The sequence below is a fragment of the Neovison vison genome, chromosome 1 (assembly GCF_020171115.1).
Source record: "Neovison vison isolate M4711 chromosome 1, ASM_NN_V1, whole genome shotgun sequence".
Taxonomy (NCBI): domain Eukaryota; kingdom Metazoa; phylum Chordata; class Mammalia; order Carnivora; family Mustelidae; genus Neogale; species Neogale vison.
Genome location: NC_058091.1, coordinates 31,599,940 through 31,625,389, shown reverse-complemented (window position 1 = coordinate 31,625,389; position 25,450 = coordinate 31,599,940). Strand labels below are relative to the sequence as shown.

Here is a 25,450-nt window from a genome sequence, read left to right as displayed (position 1 = left end):
CAGGATCCTGAGCCCTCACTCAGTGGGTAGTTTGCTTCTCCCTCTCTTTCTCCCCAACCCCCAACCCTGCTCATGCACCCACTCCTCTCTTGCAATAAATAAAACTTAAAAAACAAAACAAACTCTGGCTCGAAATAAAATAGCCAGCCTACATTCACTACTACTCAGAATTATCCTCATAGTCCCCTGCACTTGCACCATCACAGCAGTACGTAAGCAATCATTAACCAATTAAGTGTGATTTGGCAATATCCCTCACTTGACCAGAAGATCGATAATAGCAGAAACAGAAATAGATCTGTTTCATTCACTATTGTATCTTCGATATCTAGCACAGCATCTGGCACAAGGTAGAAGCTCAAGTATAATAAAAGCTGAATGAATAAATAAGATAATTTTGAGATTAATAGGGCTTTTTTGGTGAAAATGCAAAGCTTTTCCTACTTCTTCAGTAAAAACTCATCACATGCTAGCTCAGTTCAATTCAGCAAGTATTTACTGCCTAGCCACACTGAGAATCAAAGAGAATATAAGCCAGGGTACAATCCTCAAGGAACGTGCAGTTTCATAGAAAGACACATAAAGTGGGTGATGAACATTAAGGAGAGCACGTGATGTAAGGAGCAGAGGGTATTAAATAAGACTGAGGAATCACTGAACTCTACCTCTGAAACCAATATTACATGTTAATTAACTGAATTTAAATTTAAAAAAAAAATTTTTTAAAAAGACACATATACAGGAAAACTAAACACCACAAAACTTTGTGTTATTAGATTCTGAAGTATGCTGCACAGAAGTAGAAAAGATAAGGTAAAAGACTGGAACAGTGTCCTTGAAGTAGGGTGTGAGCTGAAAACTCAGGGCAAATAAGGTTGAAGACAGAAAATGCAGACAGAGGGCGCCTGGGTGGCTCAGTGGGTTAAGCCGCTGCCTTCGGCTCAGGTCATGATCTCAGGGTCCTGAGATCGAGTCCCGCATTGGGCTCTCTGCTCAGCAGGGAGCCTGCTTCCTCCTCTCTCTCTCTCTCTGCCTGCCTCTCTGCCTACTTGGGATCTCTCTCTGTCAAATAAATAAATAAAAATCTTAAAAAAAAAAAAAAGAGAGAAAATGCAGACAGAAATATGCTAGTTCAGCAGTTCTAAAAGTGGATCTGAAGACACCCTCTTCCTTTCCCTGGTCCATAAGGTCAAAAGTATTTTCATAATAAGTCTAGGACATTATTTGGGGTTTTTTTTTCCCTTCCATTCATTCTCAGTTATATAATGCAGTTTTCTAGAGAGTAGACACCATGGTATCATTGACTGAATACAGAAGTAGTTAGGAGAATGCAACTATTTTTATTAAGCTAGACACTAAGGAGCTTTACAAAAATGTCAAACAGTGCCTTTTATTAAGTTTGTGTTGCTTTACAAAAAAAGTTATCTTCCTTAAAACATTATTTGTGTTAACATGTCATGGAAATTATTGCTATTTTTCAGTGATTTAATAAATACTGTAATTTTTTACTTTAATTTCTAATGTGATAAATATTGATAGCTATAACCTACCCAAGCAAAACTCTTTAAGTCCTCACTAATTTTTTCAGAATCTAAAGGGCTACTGAGACCAAAAGCTGAGATTCACTGAGCTGGTGGTATTTACAAATGGTTGGGGCACTGGCTGAGATTCTCTGTGCAGAGTAGCTAAATTAGATGTATTATTTTTTATTTTATTTATTTGAGAGAGAGAGACAGTGAGAGAGAGCATGAGCGAGGAGAAGGTCAGAGAGCGAAGCAGAAGTATTAGAAACGAAACTGTTCAGACTTTGCATAACTTAAAAACCTGCGTAAAGTACAGGTACAGGCTTTACTCAGCAGTTATTTTTCTTAGAGCAAAATATAAACAGAATCCTTTAAAAACATTCTTATCTTCCCTCCTAAAATGCAATTTAGTTTCATATTCTTGTTAAATTACCATATACATTTTTATATTTCTACACTCTTCACAATTACTATTTAAAATAGTTGCATAATCATAATCGGCATTCCTACAAACCTCAACAGAACTTTCAGATCTGATTTTTAATGTATTTTATAAAAATAAAGCCTCACACAAGAAAGAATATTGCAGATTACTATCCCAAAAAACTTATTTCTAGAATGTCAATGCATCTTATTTTAAAGCAAACTTGCCTGAGAGATATCGTAGCTTGGAACAGAAAGATAATGACATTTTGACCTGGAACCTCAGGAAACCTTGAATTCAGAACTATGTCTTTCCCTAACTTTGAAGGCTTGACACACTCTCTAACTCCCTCAAGAACCTGTGCCCATTGTCCCACGTGCTACCCATGTTTCCACAAACACAATTAAGGGTTACACCGGTGCTTCCCACTACCTGAAATGATTGCTTTTCTCGTCTCTGCCTACTCAAAATTCTTCCTTTAAGGATCAGCTTGAAAGCCAACTCACTCGCAATTCTTTCTCTGTTCTTTGCGATTGAACATTTCAACCCTTTTTGAATTTCTGAAGGACTCTGTTTGAACATCACTCAAAATACAACTCTATTTTGCTTATTATTATTCTTGAGGGTAAGAACTCATCAATCTCTGTTGCCTAAAACACCACGGAAAAGAGGGAGGAACTGCTGAGGAAAATGAGGCTCAGATGAACTGTAACCCGCCCCAGGTCAAAGAGCCAGTGACTGAAAGAGTCAAATTTGAATGCCAGAACCCACACCCCGACAAAGCCCATGTTCTTTCTACTGACCATATCATTCCATGCTCCGTACCTTATATCCTTTATGACAATAAATACTCAAGAAATAGAAATGGAATAGATTTCTATTCATTCCATTCCAATAGAAATGGAATGAAATCAGACTGGCTTTATTTTTAATCTCAAAGAACCTCTAAGATGGAAAAAAAATCCAGATAAAATATTTTCTGTAATTGTACTTTTGCCACCCCCAGATAGCCCCACATACCTTCTCGTGGCCAAAAAAGCACATTAAATGTTCAGTCTTCAGGAGGCAGCATTAAGACCCTAAGCCATTCCTTAAGTGTTAAATGTCTAGCATCATCATATTTTCCTGGTTCTTTTTTTGAGCAGAATTGGAGCTATGACTAGTATGCCTGGGACAGAGTAATGTTTCAATACATGTTTGCTGAATAAATAAATGAGTGAAAAAAAGTTAATCATTTCTACTGCTGTCCGGAACCCATGTTTATCTCCTCCAGTTCCTTTGCCAATTTGTCTTGAGCAATAGCTAACAAAAATGCTTGTATGTTGGGCTATAGAAAATATAGCTAACGACTGTATATTTTGGTTTTATTTTTCAGTTTCTGAATGCCACCTACTAAGCAGTTCAATTCTGTACCAAAGGTATTTCAAAATGATCATGTCCATTCACCCATTCACCTAGTACCAAAACCCTGAGGTGAGTTTGGATTCTCCCCACTCTCCTTCACTCTCTACATCTACTCCACCCACTTTCCACCAGTGCCCCTCCTGGTTTCTCATTTGCCCTACCACAACAACCTCCTCTGACCTTCTCAATGATCTCCTTACCTTCGCTCTCAACTCCAACAGTCCATACAGAAATCGGAGTAATGTTATTTTAAAAAGATGAAATGACATTACTCCCCCGCTCGAAACACTTTAAGAGCTTCCATTACACTTCCAATGAAATAAAAATTCTTTACCACGGAATTCCTTACAGTATCCTTCACGAACTCACACTTATTTTCTTTCGCCACTCACTTCTTCATTTCGTTCTACTCTCTCCCAGCAAACCACACTCCAGCTATACTGGCCTTTTTTGATCACTGTGACCACTAGATTATTACCTATCCCTGCAATCTCTTCTTTCCTCTGCACTCATCAGAAATACATACATATATTTTTGGTCTGTCTCTCCCACTATACTATACACTCCAAAAGGGCAATATAAAACTGTTTTTTGTTTTATCACTAATATTGAATAAAGTATAAAACCCAGTATGTGGTAGGCACTTAATATTTCTGAATGAAGAAACTGCTTCCCTACATACTCTTCATTTAGATTAACATGTGTTATACATAGTTGATATATTAGACAACAACGTACATAACTAACGAAGTTTATAATATATAATACATTACCTATTGAATGAGAAAGGATTTGGCCTCTCAGTAACCAGGTTCCTGAGAATTAACCCCTATATCCTGGGATTTCCAGAGGGACAGGAGTGTCTTTCTTATTCTTGGTGGGCCCCTAGACAATTTATGCTGATAAGATTACTGAGGATGGCAGCTAGCCATGCCAGAAAGACCAACGTGTGATTAGAGGGCTGAGGTACCAGAGACTGAGTTCAACTATGTGGCCAATGATTCCAGCAGAGGTACCTATCCAATGAAATACCAACTAAAAACTCTGGACACAACAGCTCTAGATATCTTTCCTGGTTAACAATACTTTGTGTGTCTGATAAACATCAGTGTGCCAGGAGGATAAAGTGTCCTGACTCCACAAGAAGATACAGGAGATTCATGCTTGGGACTTTTCTCGTTTTTGCCCTATGTGTCTATTCTTTTAGCTGGTTCTAATTTGTATCTTTTTCCTGTTATAATAAAACTATAATTTTAACTATAGGACTTTCCTGAGTTCTCTGAGTCATTCTAGCAAATTATTCAATCTAAGAAGGAGAGTGGGAACCCCTAAATTTATAGCCAGTTTGTCAGAAATGTGGACAGCCTGAAAGCACGGGAGCTTGAGGATGGTGTCCAAAGTGAGTTTAATTTTGAGTCGGACTAAGCAAGCCCTTAACCTGCAAGGGTAGCCTAACTCCTGGTGGTTAGTGTCAGAACCACACTATGATTACATAACGAAGAGCAGATATCACTCCATAAACAGGTGTTGGGCACCATGCAAGCATTTTTACATTCACCATTTCTAAATTTTCAGAAAACATTATTTCTAAGGCTCACAGTAACCACACACATTAGAATTATCATCCTAATTTTTAAAGTAAGCAAACTAAGAAGTAAAGGACACACAGATAGTAAGAAATTTAAGTGGAGCCTGAATTCAAACTCAGCACTGGTCTGACTCAGAAGCCCATGATCCAGTCACTACCCTGTCTAGCTTCTCATATTAGTTACGTAAATACAACACAACATAACATCACAAGATTACTACCTAAGGATGCATGGCACTTGTGTGGAGAGCTCTCAGTAAAATCTAAGGTACTACTTATGAACTTATAAACTCTCTGCATTAAATATAAACTATTATACATTAATACAAATTTCTTTAGCAACTGCTTAAGTTACCTGTTTGTGTTTTAGAAACATGCTTCTGGAGAAAATCAACTGTTTGAGCCAAAACCTTCTTATTACACTGTGTTGATAATTTTTCATCACATTCATAACACCTGAAAAAAATATAAATATGTAAGTAAATATGAAATCATCTTCAATAATTTTGCACACCAGGTAATAAAGTAGTAAAGTTGATATTTACCCAGTCTTGTCTTTAAAATGAGGGGGGGGGGTAGGGATGCCTGGGTGGCTCAGTGGGTTAAAGCCTCTGCCTTTAGCTCAGGTCATGATCCCAGGGTCCTGGGATCGAGCCCCACATCGGGCTCTCTGCTCAGCGGGGAACCTGCTTCCTCATCTCTCTCTCTCTCTCTCTCTGCCTGCCTCTCCGCCTACTTGTGATCTCTACCTGTCCAATAAATAAATAAATTTTTTTAAAAATAAGTAAATAAATAAAACGGGGGGTAATATACGTGGGGCATTAGGTAAGTCTAGAGAAATGAGCAGGAGAGAGTTCATACAGAGCCTTATTCAAATTAAAGTTCTGGTACTTTATCCTAAGTGTAAGGGAAAGCCATGAGGAGTTTTTTAAGCAGGGAAGTGATGTGATCCAATCTGTATTTTTTTTAAAAGATTTCATCCATTTATCTGAAAGACAGAGATCACAAGTAGGCAGAGAGGCAGACAGAGAGAGAAAGAGGGAAGCAGGCTCCCTGGCGAGCAGAGAACCCGATATGGGGCTCAATCCCAGGACCCTGAGATCATGACCTGAGCCAAAGGCAGAAACTTAACCTACTAAGCCACCCAGATGCCCAAGAGTGGTATTTTTAAAATACAGATTGGAGGGGCACTTGGGTGGCTCTCTCTATCAAATAAATTAAAAAACAAACAAACAACAACAACAACAAAAAACATCACTCTGGCAAATGTCAGATGGAGAAAATCAGGAATAGAAGGTCAGGGTAGAAGCAAGACAGAAATGAACAAATTTATTTTACGGAAATTACAGGTAGAAACAGAGAAGTATAAAAATAACTGCCATGCCAGGGCTCCTGGGTGGCTCAGTCGTTAAATGCCTGCTTTTGGCTCATGTCATCTCAGGGTCCTGGGATGGAGCCCCACATCAGGCTCCCTGCTTGGCGGGAGGCCTGCTTCTCCCTCTCCCACTCCTGTGTTCCCTTTCTCACTGTGTCTCTCTGTCAAATAAATAAATAAAATCTTTTAAAAAAATAATAATAACTGCCATGGAAAGGGGGAAGTGGATGAGGGTAAGTTGGAGAATCTCAAAGAGGAGCAATTTTGCCCCTCAGGGGACATTTGGTAATGTTTTGAGACACGTCTCATTGTCACAACTGGGGAAGCTGCTACCAGCACCCACTGGGTAGACAGCTAGACCTCCAGTGACATACAGGGCAGTCCTCTCACAGCAAAGAACTGTCAGCTCAAATGACGACAGACCTGAGATCCAGAAATTCTGGTCTAGAGGAAAGACCTGCTGAGAGTTGGGAATGTTTAAAGTTGGATGACAGGTATGGAGGATATCATCATACCATTTTGTCTACTTATGTTAAAGGATTTAAAAATAGAAAGGGAAAGAAAGTAAGTGCTAGGCCTCTGACCTGAATACTTAAGTGATGAAGATGTCACTTATAGAGAGGGGAAGACTGTTTTATTTTATTTGGGGCTTAGTTGGGAAGAGAGTTCCCAAAGATTTTCAAAAGCACATTTCTTTCTAGAAAGCTGCCCTCTACTAAGTTTACTCATTAGTGCATATAGTATTAATAAAAATTTTTTCTATGTATTATCATTACTTGCTTCATAATATCTTACATATCTTCATAAGATCCAAAAGTTAAATAAGAACATATATTTGGTTAAATAAGAACATATATATTGACAGTGTTTTATAAATATTAAATGGTTTTTTTTTTTTAAGATTTTATTTATTTGACAGAGAGAGATCACAAGTAGGCAAAGAGGCAGGCAGAGAGAGAGGGGGAAGCAGGCTCCCTGAGCAGGGAACCTGATGCGGGGCTCGATCCCAGGACCCTGAGATCGTGACCTGAGCTGAAGGCAAAGGCTTTAACCCACTGAGCCACCCAGGCACCCCTAAATATTAAGTGTTATGTCAACACACTACATATTCACAATCTTCTTGTAATTACTAGTGGTCCTGAGATTAATGGCTACAAACTAGGTCTGGGTTCCTATTCTAAACAGCACTCAAAATTCAGTCAAATTATTTACTCATACACAAAATACAAATATTACTTTATTGCTTGCATACAGAAATACACATGTATGGGGCGGCTGGGTGGCTCAGTTGGTTAAGTGGCTGCCTTCAGCTCATGTCATGATTCCAGGGTCCTGGGATCAAGCCCCCAGTCGGGGTCCCTGCTCAGCAGAGAGCCTGCTTCTCTCTCTCACTCTGCCTGCCGCTCTGTTTACTTGCGCTATCTCTCTGTCAAATAAATAAATGAAATCTTAGAAAAAAAAAGAAAAGAAAAGAAAAAAGGAAATACACAGGTACATAGATAAACCTGTGAAGGAAACAAACCACAGAAAACATTCCCAGAACATCTTTTCTAATAGACCATGATGGAATTCAAACAATGTTGTTACCAGATTCACACTATTATAAACCCTCAAAATTTACTGATGTAACTATTGCCAAAAATAATAAAAATTGCTCATTTGCAAAATATTGAAATGTCAAGAAATTTTTACTGATGCTATAATTTAATTTTTACTTGCTATAAAATATATTGTCACTTTAAGAGTACAAAAAGAATGGGCGCCTGGGTGGCTCAGTGGGTTAAGCCGCTGCCTTCGGCTCGGGTCATGATCTCGGGGTCCTGGGATCGAGTCCCGCATCAGGCTCTCTGCTAAGCAGGGAGCCTGCTTCCCTCTATCTCCCTCTCTGCCTGCCTCTCCGTCTGCTTGTGATCTCTCTCTGTCAAATAAATAAATAAAATCTTTAAAATATATATATATATATATTTATATATATAAAGAGTACAAAAAGAAAATGTAAATAAAAACTACACAATGGCAGTGGATTTGGAGAAAAGAGGACAGCTCAACATGAATTAATTCTACCTGTTCCCAGTAGAAAGAACCCAAAAAAATTTTAATTGAGCTTCTACTTGTGTCAGGCACTACTGTAAATGCTTTACATGCATTTTCTGGTTTAATTCCTCACAACAGCCAAAACAGTATTATCATTTTTAAAATAATTAGCTCTCCAGAAGTATAATACTTCCTTTTTACAGATGAGAAACTAGGACACAGGAGGGATCACAAATCAGCAAGGTAATAAAAGTATAGGGGAAATGCTATACCTTTCAACCAAGATTTAAGTACTTTAATAAAAGCACTCACCTGAAGAAGTAAAAAGATAAATAAAAGCACTCATCTTCTATGTTAACTTTAAGTGCTAAACCAGTGCCTTTTAACACTGGTCAGGCGTAAGAATCATGTATGGAATTTAACAATATAAAAGCCCTGATTTAACAGAGGACCAATGAATAGTACCAATGGATTTTTCATTCCACCTCTGTGATTCTGAAGAAAGTCAGAGGTAAGAAGCGACTGCGCTAATAATTACTACCTGTTAAAGCAGCATTAAATCCACTACTGAGCAATACTTTATTAGCCATAATTAAATCAAATCTACCACATTCCTTTCTTTTTTAGGGTTTCCAAGTTTGTTTTTTCTAGTTCAAGTTGGCCTTTAATCGAAATTAGTAAAGTTTTCTACTGAAATTGTTAAACTTTTTTTTTTAAGATTTTATTTATTTATTTGAGAGAGAGAATATGAGCACACACGTGAGAAGGGGGAAGGGACAGAAGGAGAAGCAGACTCCTTGAGGAGCAGGGAGCCTAACGTGGGGCTTGATCCCAGGACCCAGGACCCAGGACCCTGAGATCATGATCTGAGCCGAGGGCAGACGTTTAAGTGACTGAGCCACGCAGGCACCTCAAAAATTGTTAAACTTTTTAAGGTTTAAATTGGAAGGGGAGGTGAACCATGAGAGACTATGGACTCTGAAAAACAGTCTGAGGGGTTTGAAGTGGCAGGGGGGTGGGAGGTTGGGGTACCAGGTGGTGGGTATTATAGAGGGCACAGCTTGCATGGAGCACTGGGTGTGGTGAAAAAATAATGAATACTGTTTTTCTGAAAATAAATAAATTGGGGAAAAAAAAAAAAAAGAATTAGATGCAGGGGGGGTGCACCTGGGTGGCTCAGAGGGTTAAAGCCTCTGCCTACCGCTCAGGTCATGATCCCAGGGTCCTGGGATAGAGCCCAGAGTCGCAGGGAGCCTGCTTCCCCCATCTCTCTCTGCCTGCCTCTCTGCCTATTTGTGATCTCTGTCTGTCAAATAAAAAACAAAAAAATCTTAAAAAAAAAAGAATTAGATGGGAAAAAGAAAATAGTCCCAACCTCTAAGTTTCTGTAAATGCATATGACCAGCTTGAATTTCTTCCTTTAAAATTTTTTCCTCAAATATGACTTAAATTATTTTCATTATAATACATATCTAACAGTCTACTCACAAAATGATCAATAATTGATTGTCCTTATAGGTCTATTTATCTATGAAAGAAAAATTAAATAATTAAGCATAAAAATAAAATTACAAAATCAATAAAGTTAAATCTAACAACACTATTATGCTATGTAACTTGTTTTGGTTTTTGTGTGCTTTGTTTTTTTGGTTTTTTGAAGGTTTTTTTTTCTGAAATTACATCATGATTCACACCATAATTATGGTCCTCAGAGCTACAACAGAAGTTCTGACATAGACTCACTTGAAATAAGCCTATTGTACCAGGTGCCACTCAACTCTCCCTCCACCTTCCTCTATTTCTGTAGTCCTCAAACTGTGGTCCCCAGGCCAGCAGCATCAGCAATCCTAGGAACTTGTTAGAATGCAATTCTTAGGTCCCACCCAAGAACTACTAAATCAGAATCTCTAGTCCAAGGCCCAGCAGTCTATTTTAACAAGACTTCCTGGAGACTGTGTTGGGCCCCATTGTTGGAGACCGCTGCTCCACTCAGGCTGCAGAGAAGTATTTCTTCAGCTGCCACACCAGGCATCATCATCCTCCTCTCCCCTACTCCAATGTATCATTTACATAGTAATCTGTCCCTATGCTTTCCTCATTCCCCCCAATATTATTACTTGGAAACAACAAAAACACAACTGCAGCAACACCTGACCCATGTCATGAATCTATATTATAAGATGATGATTTCTTCTATAAGCCAAAATATTGCTACATTAATTTTAGATCTGAGAAGTGAAAACACAAAGTTAAAGCATTTCTGTGAAAACCTCTGAAAATTCATTCAAGGAAAACTTGAAAGCTTTTGAAAATTTTAGAAAATTTCTGTTGAAAAAGATGCATATATACATTTAAAAAAGAAAATTTTTGTGTTAAAACATCTAGGAAACTTTTTGATACAGTATCCATTTATGCCACTGAAGCTAGTATGACATGCTAGTAAGAAACTAGGGAATCAAAGTCTTGTTTTAGTGCCTGGACGTTTACTTTGTAACTATAAAAAAGTAAATGATACTCAGTGTCCTTATATGTAAAAGGAGGGAACTGAACTTTGTTCCCAGCCAGGAGTAAGCAGTAGAATCACCCGGCTTATTCTTTCCCCTCCAGGGAATCACCAAACCACCTGACTGCTTTTGAAGCACTTTCCTTTCCTAGTACTCTGGAATTCCTGTCTTAGCAAGTTGATTATGAGAAATCAACTAGGAAGAACGTTTCTTTATCCTATGAAGAAAATGTTTAAAAAAAAAAAAAGTAGAGGGATGTCTAAATTATTCCTTATTTAAATTTTATATTCACAGGTAATGTGAATTTTCTTAAAGTATTCCACAGGTTGTGTTCAGGATAAAAAGCATAAGAGGGTATAATATCTTTAAATAGTTTACCTTGTAAAGCTCAAAGAAAATGATATTTTTTTGTAGTGGACACAAGCGGTAAGAAAATCCAACTTACCATATAATCCATGTGCTCAGACTAACTGTAATACAATGAGATTCTGTTCTCCAACTCTTGTAGTGCTTCAGTGAATGATGGCCTTCTGAGTTTCTACCACATCCCTAAAGATGAACAGAATGCTATTTGTACCATTTACATATTGGTTTGTTTCAAATTAATCAAAACTTAAATCATACTCATGATTAGAAAAGTTTTGGTTTTTAATTTCAAGCAGGAGAGAAAAGTTTCAGAAAATAATATATTCTCATTAAGTTTAATTTCTTGCAAAGAGGCTAACTTGCTTTTTGTAATATAGTATTTGCCTAAAACAATCATGAGCCAAGTTCATTTCCCTATTATTTAAAAAATGAACTGGGGCGCCTGGGTGGCTCAGTGGGTTAAGCCTCTGCCTTCGGCTCAGGTCATGATCCCAGGGTCCTGGGATAGAGCCCCAAGTCAGGCTCTCGCTCAGCGGGAAGCCTGCTTCCCCCTCTCTCTCTGTCTGCCCCTCTGCCTACTTGTGATCTCTGTCTTTCAAATAAATAAATAAAATCTTATAAAAAAAATGAACATACTCTCTGCCTTACATACTGTGGGGCACCAAGCATCCTTGCAGATCACCCTCTGCCCATAAACACATTTTCTAATACTGTCCACACCTCCACCCAAACCCACTGGCAACTAATGAGACTCAGACCAATCACAGTAATTTCCCTCACCAGCTAAGTAAAGAAATGAGATCCAGTTCTGGTCAATGCGACATGAGGGGCAGCCTGCTAGATGTTTCTGGGAAAAGTTTTTTAATCTCACAAAACAGAGGGCTGCTGGGGGGTGGGGGCATAGGGATAGGGTGGTGGGGTTATGGACATTGTGGTGGGTATGGGTTATGGTGAGTGCTGTGAGATGCGTAAGCCTGATGAGTCACACACCTGTACCGCTGGGGCAAATAATACATTATATGTTAACAAAAATAATTAAAAAACAAAAAACAGAAAAGGGATGTCCTTTTTGCCCTCTTTCTGGCCTTTGAAGTTTGCTGTATGACATATAATGCATGAACCATATTTGGCCATAAAAAGCTATGAAATTGAGGGTGGACAAAAGAAAAATGGAAGAAATATCAGTTTTCAGTGCTCTTTTCATTGAATTAACTAATCCTGAAGGGTTCTTACTTATGAACTATGTAAGGTAATAAGCATTCCTCTCATTTTAGAAAAATTATAGACATCTTAAATGTTACTCAAAAAATATTAGATATTAATAGCTTCTAAGATGTTAAAAAATTGTTTTTTTTTAAATGATTATTTATTTATTTATTTGATAGAGAGAGATCACAAGTAGGCAGAGAGGCAGGCAGAGAGAGAGAAGGGGGAAGCAGGCTCCCTGCTGAGCAGAGAGCCCGACACGGGGCTTGATCCCAGGACCCTGAGATCATGACCTGAGCTGAAGGCAGAGGCTTAAACCACTGAGCCACCCAGGCGCCCCCAAAATTGTTTTTTTTTTAAAAGAATCCTTTTGTAGAGAGAAAAAAAATTAATCTAGTAAGATGTAAAAAAAATCTTGTATCTATTTCTTAAGTAAATACAAATAGGTAAAGGCAGGTCCAGAGATGAGAACTACTGCAAGTAGGTTGGATTCCCTTTCAAAGTATTTCTAAACCACACGTGATTGCTTTCTGAAGATAACATACCTTTTATTTTACCTAACAAATGTTTCTTAGTTCAACCTTGGAGAAGTCTATCTGAACATGAATAAATTTATTTTAAGTTCTAAACATTACCAATAGTCCAACTTACAATAAGCATTTAAGAAAAATATTTAAGACAAACTCACAGATAAAAATCAATTTTCGCACCTGAAAACCACACTTGAGGCACAACCAAATGTCAGAGGGAAGTACTGGCCGCCCCTCACAGCATCTTCTTTCTTTTAAACATTCTGAGCAAACTGACAACACATTCTCAGCTATTGCTTTCTTCACATGATTCACACTGATAGCATGACTTACATGCTGGCAAGTGAAACCTGCTGAATGAGACAAAACGAAATGGGAACATTCTCTTTGCTAAACCAAAGAGCTAGCATCAGTAAGCAAAAGTCAGTAGCATTAAAATGCTGTAACTAAAAAGAAAAGAGATCCAAAAAACAAAATAACTCCAAAGGATACATACTGTATTGTTCCATTTATAAAGCATCTGTGAAATAACATGATTGGTGATTTGGAGAACAGATTTGTGGCTGCCAGGGACCATGGATGGAGAACAGGGAGTGTGGCTATAAACAGGTAAACTTTGGGGTGGCGATGGGGCAGTCGAGTCTCTCAATTGTGTCAGTTATACAAAACTACACATGTAATAAAAGTGTGCAGAGTTATACCCACTCACATAGACACAGATACACACACGTGCGCGCGCGCACACACACACACACACACACACACACACACGAGGTCTTGCACATCTTGGTGAAATCAGAATAAGTTCCAAGGATTGTACGGATGCCATTTTCCTGGTGTTAACATTGTACTATAGAAATACCAGATATTGGGGCGCCTGGGTGGCTCAGTGGGTTAAAGCCTCTGTCTGTCAAATAAATAAATAAAATCTTAAGGAAAAAAAAAAAGAAAAGAAAAGAAATACCAGATGTTAAATCAGATGTTAATCACCTAACCAGATGTTGGGTCTGGGTGTAGGGTGAATGGGACCCCCTTGTATATCTCTTTGAACCTTCCTATTAATTCAAAAATTAGTTTAAAAATAGAGAGTTTAATAAATAAATAAATAGATAGATTATTAGTGAGCAGGTCAAGCATTTTGAATATTTTCCTTCTCATTAAAATATACACACAAAGGGGCACCTGAGTGGCTCAGTGGGTTTAGCCTCTGCCTTCAGCTCAGGTCATGATCTCAGGGTCCTGGGACTAAGTCCCACATCGGGCTCTCTGCTCGGCAGGGACCCTGCTTCTCCCTCTCTCTCTGCCTGCCTCTCTGCCTACTTGTGATCTCTCTCTCTGTCAAATAAAATCTTTGAATAAATAAATAAATCACACAAAATCTTTTCACAGAGCCTACCTCTGCTCAGATGCTATTTTCATCACTATTGAGAGAAAGGAGAAAGAGGAACAAACAATGGCATAATTTACAGAAACAAGAATTCTCCTTAATGAATATTTCCAAATAACAAGTGACTCTGCATGGTCCTTAATTATCCTTTATAACAGAATCTCATCAGGTGCACTGTGTGGAGACAACTGAACTAAATCAACTAATATGTTTTTATTTCTTCAGATAATCGTGTTCTTCTCCCAAGGACACAATGACATTTCCACTTCTCCCAAATACCTGAACACTTCTATTTTTCCACCTCAACTATTTCAAACACCAGAACTACAACTATCCACCAAAAGTAAACAACAAAGGAAAGGCTGAGTAACTTGAAGAGAATGTACGTTTCAACTTTTTCCACTTTCCTTCCCAAGTGCACAGCATTCCTTTTCACCTATTAGTTAACTAGTGAGAGATGAAGCATTAGTTCTCTTCATCCTGAAGCCTAAGTATGTGAATCCTTACAAGTGACTTATTATAAAATATAATTTCAACAAAAATAATGTGTAAATCTGGTGAAAGATTGGACTTCTAAGTTTACACCAAAAGCAAGATATAAGAATAGACACAAAAGGAGGAATTCCAGAGTCCTATATTTGAAAAGCAAGGACATGCCATTAAAGAAAGGGGTGTTCTGAGGAAGACTGATAGATGACCACACAAATACAGGACCTAGAAGTGGGTTACTAGATATCAATGCTTTGAGTTTTTTATATTTTAAATTTCTAAGGCTAAAAATCATTCCATACACTTTCTATATCATCTCTGGGGTGGTATCTGGCCAGGACACAACTTAACTATTCTCTGAGTCTACAATTCAGACTTACAAAACTGAAATAGTTAATGAATCCAGAGACAAGTGAATTCATGATAAAAAAGGTTCTAGGAGTCCAAATTAACTCTATGAGCTTTTAAATGTCTCAACCATACATACTTTTTATAAGTAAATTTCAAAATTTTATGTTTTCTTACAAGAGTTAACCAGTGTTTAAATAATATTCACAATCTTTTGGGGGGGGATGTAAAAAAAATTTCTATGCTAATAAAATTTCCTCAGTCTTCTGTAATTTCTTTAATCATACAACTGTGTAAATTTCATATGCCAAATAAGTCTTGAGATTCCTGAATAAAATACTAAATATATTAAAGTCTAGAGTTGTTTCACATAAACAAATAAAAAACAACAAATTAAAATCCATGTTTTTCACTTTACAGGAAAGTCCTCTAGTTTACAAATGATAGTCTAAAGTCAACAGCTGGGTGGCTCAGTTGGTTAAGCGACCACCTTTGGCTCAGGTCATGATCCTGGAGTCCTAGGATTGAGCCCCAGATCAGGATCTCTGCTCAGCAGGGAGTCTGCTTCTCCCTCTGACCCTCGTCTTCTCGTGCTTGCTCTCTCTCATTCTCTCTCAAATAAGTAAGTAAAATCTTTAAATTAAATAAAATAAAAAATAAAATCAACACTTCCCCATTTTCCTCCCAGAAATTGTCCAAGGTCAACAAGAGTAGAAAACAAAAACGCCCAGTTCATTGTCTGAAGCCCCAGGTCATAAATCCAGTGGCAGGGCCCTCCCTGCACAACACAGCAGAGCTCAAACAGGAGTGCATACAGAAGGAAGCGGAGAGCACACTGCCGCGGTAGGTCTCACAGAGAACCCCGCATGCTTCGCAGATGCAGAACGAAACCTAAATCTCCGGGCTGCAACAACCCTGGCAGCAGAGCCCCTAGAGCCAGTTTTGTTTTAAGAAGCAAAAGAAGGCAATTTCTAATTCACTAAGTGAGAAACAAAGAAGCCAAATTTGCCAGAAACAGTCTTGTCTCTATGACAGGAGGGGAGAAGAGATCTTCAGATTCTGGAAAAAACCTCAGGGCTGCATCACCCTGTTGTGTGGAAAGAAATACAGGCTAACGGAGCTCACACTCAAAACTCCAGTTGGTCTCGACAGTGCTATGGCCCTCCTCCTTACACAAATATTCTAAAACTACCTGGTCCAAGAAAGGCAACCCTACATCAAAGAATGAGAAATCAAGGAAAAATTAAAGCCACAATTTCTATCCAAAATAAAAAAAAAAAAAAAAGGAAAAACAAATGGCACAGAAATCACCACCATGAAACAAAAATACAAAACAGAAGAAGCAAATGTTCCCGCATGAGGTGGCAAAACAGTAGGAAGTGACGGGCAGAGCTCAGGATAGAAATGGAAGAACAAATAAATAAAACCACAAAAAGGATGATAAAACTAAAAAGGATGCACTGCAGAAAACACTATAAAAGATAAAAAGGAAAAGAACAAGCAAAATGAAAAGGAAATAGGAGTTTCAGAGGATTTGAGAAAAAATAACTAGAAGACAGGCAGGGAAGAACTAACATAAGAATCATCAGAATCCCTGAGAAAAAAATCATATTCACAGAACGAAACAAATGCTTAAAGATAGAATTCAGACTTCCCTCAATACAACAATCTATCCTGAAACATTATCCAAGTTAAAAATACTTAAAAGTGGAAATAAAAATTAAAAACGTCTTTTTAAATGGAGAGCTATGAGAAAGTAGGGAAAATTCTCAGAAAAGCTGAAACAGAGGCATGAAGCTCAAAAGAAAAGCGAGCCTGAGGCCAGCAACTCCCCAGTTACCCTGCCAGGCTTGAAGGCCTGGCTTTAACAGGTCATGAGAAACAGAAAACAACAAAAAGATGCCAATTCTAAGTTACTTATAAACTAAATGAAATCTCAATAAAAACATCACCCAGATGTTTTGTAACTAGACAAGTTGATTTTACAGTTCATGCAGAAAATAGTGGAAATAAAGAGCAAAAGACTTATTGATTAAAAACATATGGTTATTTTCCACAACACCATTCAGGATGCCAGAGGTCACAATTTACCAGCAATGTCGTCTGAAGAGTCTTCATCATGAGGTAGAGCAGGCCTTTTACTTCTTTTGGCTTTCTCAGGCAAAGCTCTGGAAGGCTCTTTCACCCGCATCTGTTACTTACTGAAAAGGCTGGGGGTAGGGGGAAATGAATACACTTTAATCCTCAAAATTAAAATTTTAGGTATATTACTTAATGTATATTAAAATAGAAATGACTTCAGTTTTAGTTGGGCCCTAGTACATCAAAAGAAGACGAGAACATCAGGTGAAACCAAAGACAGCTTTATAAACCAATATACACATGCACATTACATTTGACTTTTAACCAATTACTCCCCAGATACATGATGTCCAGGTGGATGAAAAAAAAAAAAAAACCCAAAAAACAAAAGGTTTGATCAAGGGAATAAGTGCTCCTTCTCGGTCATGTGGTCCCCTTGCCTCTTCTCCTGTTCCACTAGTTAGGAAACAGAAGTTGGAAAAGCCATAATGGACCAGGGACGGAAGCCATGTGCCCAACACAACAGAGCCCTTCTACCTGCACCATATGACCTAGCAATGACTGACAGAAATTGTTTTAAGCTATACTGCATTTTTTGTGGGGTTTTCCCCCACATTTTTATTATGAAAAAATTTAAACTTCCAGAAAAGGTAAAAGACCAATATAATAAACACCCATATACTTACTACCTACATTCTACATCTAGAACATCTGCCCCATTTGTTTTACCTATCAGTAGTATCAGTGTGTACAGAGAGAGAGATACACACATGTGAGTATATTTGTTTCTGCTGAACTATTTCAAAGTTTTTTAAGAATAACAGCATTTTCCTATATATAGCCACATCATTATTACATCTAAGAAAATTAACAGTAATTCCCCATTCTGAGGTTCCATCATATTCTAACCTCTTCAGCTGACTCAATTATCTTCCATACTTGTTTTCTAAAAATCAAGATTCAGTCAAGGTGTGCACTTTGTGTTGGTTATGTCATGCTAACTGTTCGCATCTTTTAATCCACAACTATTCTTCCCATCTTACACTTTCCTAAGACACTGGCTTTTTTAAGAATCAGGCCAGCGTATATGAGTCGCCTTAAAGATCTTGTTAAAATGTGGATTTTGATTCAACAAGTCTTGCACAGGCCCTGAGGCTCTGCCTGTCTAACAAGCTCCCAATGGTAAGCCATTGCTGTGGGTCCAAAGACCAGGTGTGTTTATTTTGTTTTGTTTTCTTAAGACTTATTTTAGAGAGAGAGCATGCACACGACCATTGGGAGGAGCAGAGGGAGAGGGAGAGGGAAAGAATCTCAAGCAAAATCCCCACAGAGTGAGGAACCCAACAGGGGGTTTGATCTCAGGATCCTGAGAGTATGACCCAAGCTGAAACCAAGAGTCAGACGCTCAACCAACTGAGCCACTCAGGTGCCCCCACAGACCACACCTTCTTTTTTTTCACAGACCACACTTTCAATAGCAACATTGTATAATGTCCCACACTTGTCTTTTCAAGGTGTTACTTACCTCTGTTCTTTATATTTTTTAAAAATCCGAAGTTAATTGTTAAGATTTTAGATAAAAAATTAAGCATTTTTTAAAAATCACTGTATTTGTCGCCTGGGTGGCTCAGTGGGTTAAGCCGCTGCCTTCGGCTCAGGTCATGATCTCAGGGTCCTGGGATCGAGTCCCGCATCGGGCTCTCTGCTCAGCAGGGAGCCTGCTTCCTCCTCTCTCTCTGCCTGCCTCTCTGCCTGTTTGTGATCTCTCTCTGTCAAATAAATAAATAAAATCTTAAAAAAAAAAAAATCACTGTATTTGGTGTGTCTGTTAAAGCTCAGCCTAAATCCTACCTAATATCATCTGTTCTACTGTTAAGCTACATTGTAATTTTCGTGGCTATTTATTTATTTGCTCTTACTGATCAAGGTGGAAGAATCTTTCAACTCAATAATAAATTCTGAATCTTGGGGTGCCTGGGTGGCTCACTTGGTTAAGCGGCCAATTCTTGATTTTGGCCGAGGTCACGATCTCAGGGTCAAGGGATGGAGCCCCCTGCTGGGCTCCTCAATCAGTGGAAAGTCTGAGGTTTTCTCCCTCTTTCTCAGCCCCTCCCTGTGCTCATGCGCACACACATTCTCTAAAATAAATAAATCTTCAAAAATGAACAAAAAAATAAACTCTGAGTCTTGATTCAGTTATACCATATTCCGCATAAGGGAGCTTTTTAGTTTACCATATTAAGAGCCATTTCTTTAACTCCAGAAGTCATCACTCTTGAACGGAACTGCAACAAATTATGGCCTTCAGGGTGAGAGACGCACGAGGGCTCGGAGTTCCTCGAGCACTTCATTTCTGATTGCCTTCTCCCTCCAAACTTCCACTATATTCCACTAGAACTTCCCCTATATAACTATATATATGTACATATATATATATATGGGGTTTATAGCTAATAATATAGTATATTATTAGCTCTACCTTGTAAAATCATTAATTCAAGTTCTAATCACACATTCAAGTTCTTCCAGCTTTGCCTCTTCAGCCGCTCCTATTCACCTTTAGTGCCCAGGCTGGCGAGAGGCTGCATCTCACCAAGTGAGAGGATCACTATAGCAAGGCAGAGATGGGGAAGTAGCAAATGGAGTGCTGGTGCTTAAAGCTTCACTTGGAAATGATGTAGGTCACGTCTGCTTGTATTTTACCAGCCCAAGCAACTCATTCGACACATTCAGCTTCGAGTAGACATGTGGGTAAGGGAGTGGGATGTGGGGTGTGTACAAAGACTGTAACCTTACCATGTATACAGAAAGAACAAAATATGTGTGCCCAGCCTTAAGGACTACCACAAAACCCCCCTAACAGAACCCCAAACCTAAATGAATCCAATTAACCACTTTCTCTACGTCTGCATCCAAACAAGCTGGAGAAAATTTTGTAAGAAAGGTGACTGGGGGGCGCCTGGGTGGCTCAGTGGGTTAAGCCTCTGCCTTCAGCTCAGGTCATGATCTCGGGGTCCTGGGATCGAGTCCCGCATCGGGCTCTCTGCTCAGTGGAGAGCCCGCTTCCCCCTTTCTCTCTGCCTACTTGTAATTTCTCTCTGTGTGTCAAATAAATAAATAAAATCTTTAAAAAAAAAAAGAAAGAAAAGAAAGGTGACTGGGTCCACTAAATTCATAATCAAAATCTCAATCTCAAATGGATCAAGACATGACATTATCTACTACACTTTCTGGAAAACCTATTTACCTATTCCTCACACAGCCATTTGAAACCTTCCTCACTCTTCTAAACGTCTAACTCCTCCATCTCCCTTCTTTTTCAAAATAGTATCTAATCTTCTACTTTATCGAGGGAAAAAAGATATAATCAGAAGGCAATTTGCTCTTTCCAACCCCAAATTTACAGACTTACCTCCAACTATTTCAACTTGATGTCCTGAAAATGCAGGCATAACTTTAAAAAAAAAAAAAATCCAGGAAAAACGGGCCATGAGAAACCAGCCATACCTTTCCCCAGCTTCCCAGACATCTTTATCTTGATAAAGACAGACATCAACCCATAGATACTGCTTGCAGAATAACAAAAAGAAAAGGTATTTGACCACAATCTATGAAAGGTCTGTAAAAGACAGTGACTCAAACTTCACTTGCCAGCGTAGTCAATTTCCAGTGATTTTTCTAAGACCTGCAATGTGTCTAAACAGAGAAATAATTTTGGATAGTAACCCACTATTTAGCAATCACTTATCTGTATAGCTTTTTCTTTCCTTTTTTAGGCAAAAAGAGACAAAATTAAAATCTAATTACTCAAGCTTCAAGTACTTTCTATCACCAATATTGTGTGTGGGGAGTTTCAAGACCACCGTCATATTTGGAGATTTACTGGAAGGACTTACAGGACTCAGCACGTAGTTGTAGTCAAGGCTAACTTTTATTAGGGCAATGGAGTATGGACATACAACCTGAGCATAAGGGAAAGACACAAATGAAGTTTGCAGGAATCTATGTGCAGGCTTCCTTGTGTTCTCTTCCTCCCAGAAAGGGTCAAACAGAGCACACTCTTCCTCCCAATAAGGAAAGTCCAGCAACGTCTGTGCAATGTTTCTGCCCAGGGAAGCCCATCACAGACTCACAGGACTGGGGTTTTCCTGGAGGCTGGTAACTTCGGCATAAACCAAAGGGTACTGCATGAACTATTTTGTTTCCAGACGCCAAACAAGCAAGCAGGCCTTTCTAAGGAGAGCAGTCTCAGGCCTGATATGTTAACTCTTTTCAGGACAAGTAAGTTCTGGCCCTTTTTTTTCACGCGGTTTCCCAAACAAAACTGCTCAGTTTTCAATTTCAGTACTACTCTAACATCTGTCTTTTCTCTGCTGTAGGATGCGCAACTAAGTTGTTTAGATATGTTTGATTTTTTTTTTTTTTAACATCCTATACAAACAAAAGCCCATAGTCTCAAGAAAAAAAAAATCTATTTTCCCTACCCTTGAACTCTTGGGCCATTATTTTCGCCGTGGGGAGGAGGAGGACACACTCTCGGTTTAGTACCAGGCTCAAAAAGATGAACAGCTCTTGCACACGTTGGCCGTGCATCACGCTCGGCTCTCAGCACTCCAGGATACTTCCTCACGTAGTCCTACAACCACCTTACGAGACAGGCTCCTATGACTGCCCCCAGTTCCCATTTGAACCTGAGAGCCGCAGAGGTTAAGTGATTTCAGAGGTCCCGGAGCCAGTAAGAGGTGGATGGAGATCTGGACCCCAGCAGCCCTTCTCCGGGGCTCCTAACACTACCCTCCCGTCACTAACAACAGCACCCCAAGTTTCTCCAGAGCAAATGGGTAGTGAGCAGAGCGCGCGGGAGGAAGGCGGGAAGGGCGTCGGGGAGCGCCTGCTTCCAGATACAGCGGAGACTCGGGCCCTCCCTGCGAACCCCTCCCGCCCAAACCACCCGGCGCCGCCGCCGGCGCCCAGCCGGGCCGCACTCACGCGGCCCTCGGTGACCGCCGGGAACCCCCGGGATCGGCAACACGGGGGCGCGTAGGAGGCCTCTCTCCCAGGCCTGTCCTGCCACAAGGGGCTGGGGTAAAGGAAGCGATGACCGAGACACTACGGCGACCCCAGCCCCTCAGCCCGGACTCACCACGCCGGCCCGAGCCGCCGGGTCTATAACCAGAAGAGACTGCGCATGCGCGGCTGACCTCCCGGTCGGCAGGGGCGGGGCCTCGTGTGTCAGCCCCGCCGCCGGGGCGGGGTTTGACGCGGTCCCTCGCCGCGGCGCCCCGGAGTGGGGCGTGGACCCCGCGGGGCCGGTGGCGCCGCGCCTGCGTTCTGTGGATCTGCAGAGTCCCGTAGGCCGGCTAATCTGAGGATAACCGCGAGGAACTCCCGGCTGCGTCTGGATGGTGTTCGGGTGTGAGCAGTTCAAGGGCTTCCCGGAGTCGGGCTTAAGTCCCACTTGTTGCTGAGGGCCTGAAGGGACAGCTTCCGACTTCTCTCTGTCACACTGCAATAAAATCACATCTGACATTTGTCATATGTTGTCTCGCTTTTTTTTTTTATTATTACTATTATCGGCTTACCTGTCCTCGCTTACTTACCGAGACAGGAAATTTCTTGACCTTCACCTATAGCTCTTCAAAGCTCGATTATCCGTTAAAGTGGTCTGCACACTGCATTTGTTTAGTAAAAACAATCGTTTTGAAAATATTTTAATGATGTTTGCAAACATCCACTCTAGTTATGCGTGAGTCCTAATTGCTTTGTAATCCTTCACAACTCTTCAACCAGGAGACAGGTGGCCTAATGATAGAACCTTGGGTTAAGAGTCCAAGATACCAAAGGTTAAATTAAAAAAACTCTGGTTTTCCCTGTAAAATCTCTAATTTCTTACGAAATAGTTAGCATTACTTCTATGTACAGAACTTGGCAAAGGAGGTCACTACGTGTTTACATTGTATTTATGGAAACCACCCATTTGACAAATGTAACTAAGTACAAATTTGTCTGTTAAGGTGCTGGGTGTAGGGATCACTACCCATGTTTTGCAGTAGGGGAATTTTTTTCTTTAGAGGAAAAAAAAAAATTCCCCAAATAAGAACAGGTTTTACTGTGGTGTAATTGTTAAGTCAAAACTGTCTACATCACAAATCAAAGTTTTTATTTATTTTAACATCAGATTTGAAACAGAACATGGAGTAAAAGAAGATATGCAAACCTGCATAAATCTAAATTTCCATACTAAACTGCATTGGTGTAAATGGGGTTTTTAAAAATGTATTATATACTGGACTTCCAATTTACAGTTTTAAAAAGGGGGACTGAATTAGAACAAAGAAATTTAAGAATTAGGGGTGCCTGGTGGCTCAGGCTCCCAGCTCAGTGGGGAGTCTGCTTCTCCGTCTCTGTCTGCCCCTCTCCCTTTCACCCTCTCCTGTAAGTGCTCACTCTCTCTCAAAAGGAAAGATGGTGCACCTGGGTGGCTCAGTGGGTTGAGCCTCTGTCTTTGGCTCAGTTCATGATCTCTGGATCCAGTTCATTATCTCAGGGTCCTGGGATTGAGCCGGGCATCGGGCTCTCTGCTCAGCGGTGAGCCTGCTTCCTCCTCTCTCTGCCTGCCTCTCTGCCTACTTGTGATCTCTCTCTCGGTCAAATAAATAAATAAAATCTTTTTTTTAAAACGGGGGAAAGAAACAGCAATTATGCAAACACCATACGATTTTTCTTGGAAATGATAAAATTCCAAAGCTATCTTGATTTCTAGCTGTCTGCATTCTATTTTACAACTTGATTTTTTTCACTTGACAGTGTATGTTGGACATAAACCTATATTATCCTCATTCTTTTGTCTAGTTGCTTAAACTTAAAATGGATGTATCATTTTTTTCCCAATCAGTTTTCTGTTGATGTACCTTTATCTTTATCTTTGCCTACTTGTGCAAATAAATAATCATTAGTAGACAGCAATGGAAATGCTGAGTCAACAGATAGGTATTTTAAGTTTTGATAGAAACACTTTTAAAAAAAAAAGTTGCAGGAAAAATATTCCCTAACCTTCATTTGATTTGTCAAATATCTGGAGGCTTGATGTGACTTAGAAAGAAATGGGGAAAATCTTCTCCTTTCAAGTTGCCTTTCACTTGCATTATGCCAAGAAATAAAAGGAGTTGTTGGAGAATTAATGGTGCATATTAACTCAGCACTGGTAGACCCTTCCCAGAAAAGTTAAACTATTTTTCTCCCTTTCATCTCACTTTAGGCCTTCCTGACTCTTCTCTGAAAGAAGAACTTGGACGCTTGTCCAAGGAACAATAATCAAGGCTCTCTCTTGACAAGAATGTTTGCTATGAGAACTCTTAAATAAACCAAGTCTGGCACTCTGCTAGGTAAGGGAGGAGCTACTCACCTTTTGAGAGAAAAAGTCCTGCAGAAAAATATATCTCAAATACTTAGTCATGAACATTGGGAAAAAAATTGTTTGATGATACGTGCTGTTGCAAAAGTATAAATCAAATTGAATGTGAGTTATTGAGGTCAAGCACTTTGTTTCATTGTTTCCAGATCTGTGTTCAGACTACCTGTGGTTTTGATGTATTCAAGACAGCTTTGGGATGCCATTGGGAAGTACATGAATTTGCAACATATAATGACATTTTTAAAAATTTTTTTTATTTTTGTTTAAAGATTTTATTTATTCATTTGACAGAGAGAGATCACAAGCAGGAAGAGAGGCAGGCAGAGAGAGAGGAGGAAGCAGGCTCCCCGCTGAGCAGAGAGCCCGCCCGATGCGGGACTCGATCCTAGGACCCCGAGACCACAACCTGAGCCGAAGGCAGCGGCTTAACCCACTGAGCCACCCAGGTGCCCATATAATGACATTTTAATTCAAAGTTAATCCACAACATAGATCATATAGAAACTATAGCAAAACTCCAAATAATTTGGAGAAACATAATGGTAAGTGATGGCACTGGCATAGAAATCTGAAGTGGTGCTATTAATTATTTAATTATTGAAAACAGAATAATTTTAGACTGCTTAATGAAATTATTCCTTGGACACATACTTTAATAATTTCATTTAGAAGTTAATTTTTAAAAATTTCCATTGTAAATTAATTTGCAGTTAAATACAGCTTTCATTATATTGGGGGACCAAATTGAGGATAAATTTAAAATAAGGAAGTGAACC

General features: G+C 39.4%; 1 protein-coding gene across 7 annotated transcripts in view; it reads right to left on the bottom strand.

Moving 5' to 3' along the window:
- Positions 1 to 22,437, bottom strand: part of USP45 (ubiquitin specific peptidase 45) — a 75,646-nt gene extending 53,209 nt beyond the window's left edge. For 3 of the 7 annotated variants that reach the window (XM_044245063.1, XM_044245106.1, XM_044245139.1), the window contains exons 1-5: positions 21,745 to 22,166; positions 17,270 to 17,388; positions 13,135 to 13,307; positions 11,298 to 11,401; positions 5,295 to 5,395 (exon numbers count right to left, since the gene is read on the bottom strand). In XM_044245063.1, coding sequence (XP_044100998.1) covers positions 5,295 to 5,395; positions 11,298 to 11,401; positions 13,135 to 13,307; positions 17,270 to 17,369 — 478 coding nt within the window. In that variant the 5' untranslated portion in view covers positions 17,370 to 17,388; positions 21,745 to 22,166. Of the gene's footprint in view, positions 1 to 5,294; positions 5,396 to 11,297; positions 11,402 to 13,134; positions 13,308 to 17,269; positions 17,389 to 19,494; positions 19,523 to 20,672; positions 20,724 to 21,744; positions 22,167 to 22,403 lie in introns of those variants that run through there. The other 4 variants (XM_044245070.1, XM_044245097.1, XM_044245080.1 and 1 more) reach the window with 4 other exon arrangements.
- Between the last annotated feature and the right edge of the window lie 3,013 nt (positions 22,438 to 25,450).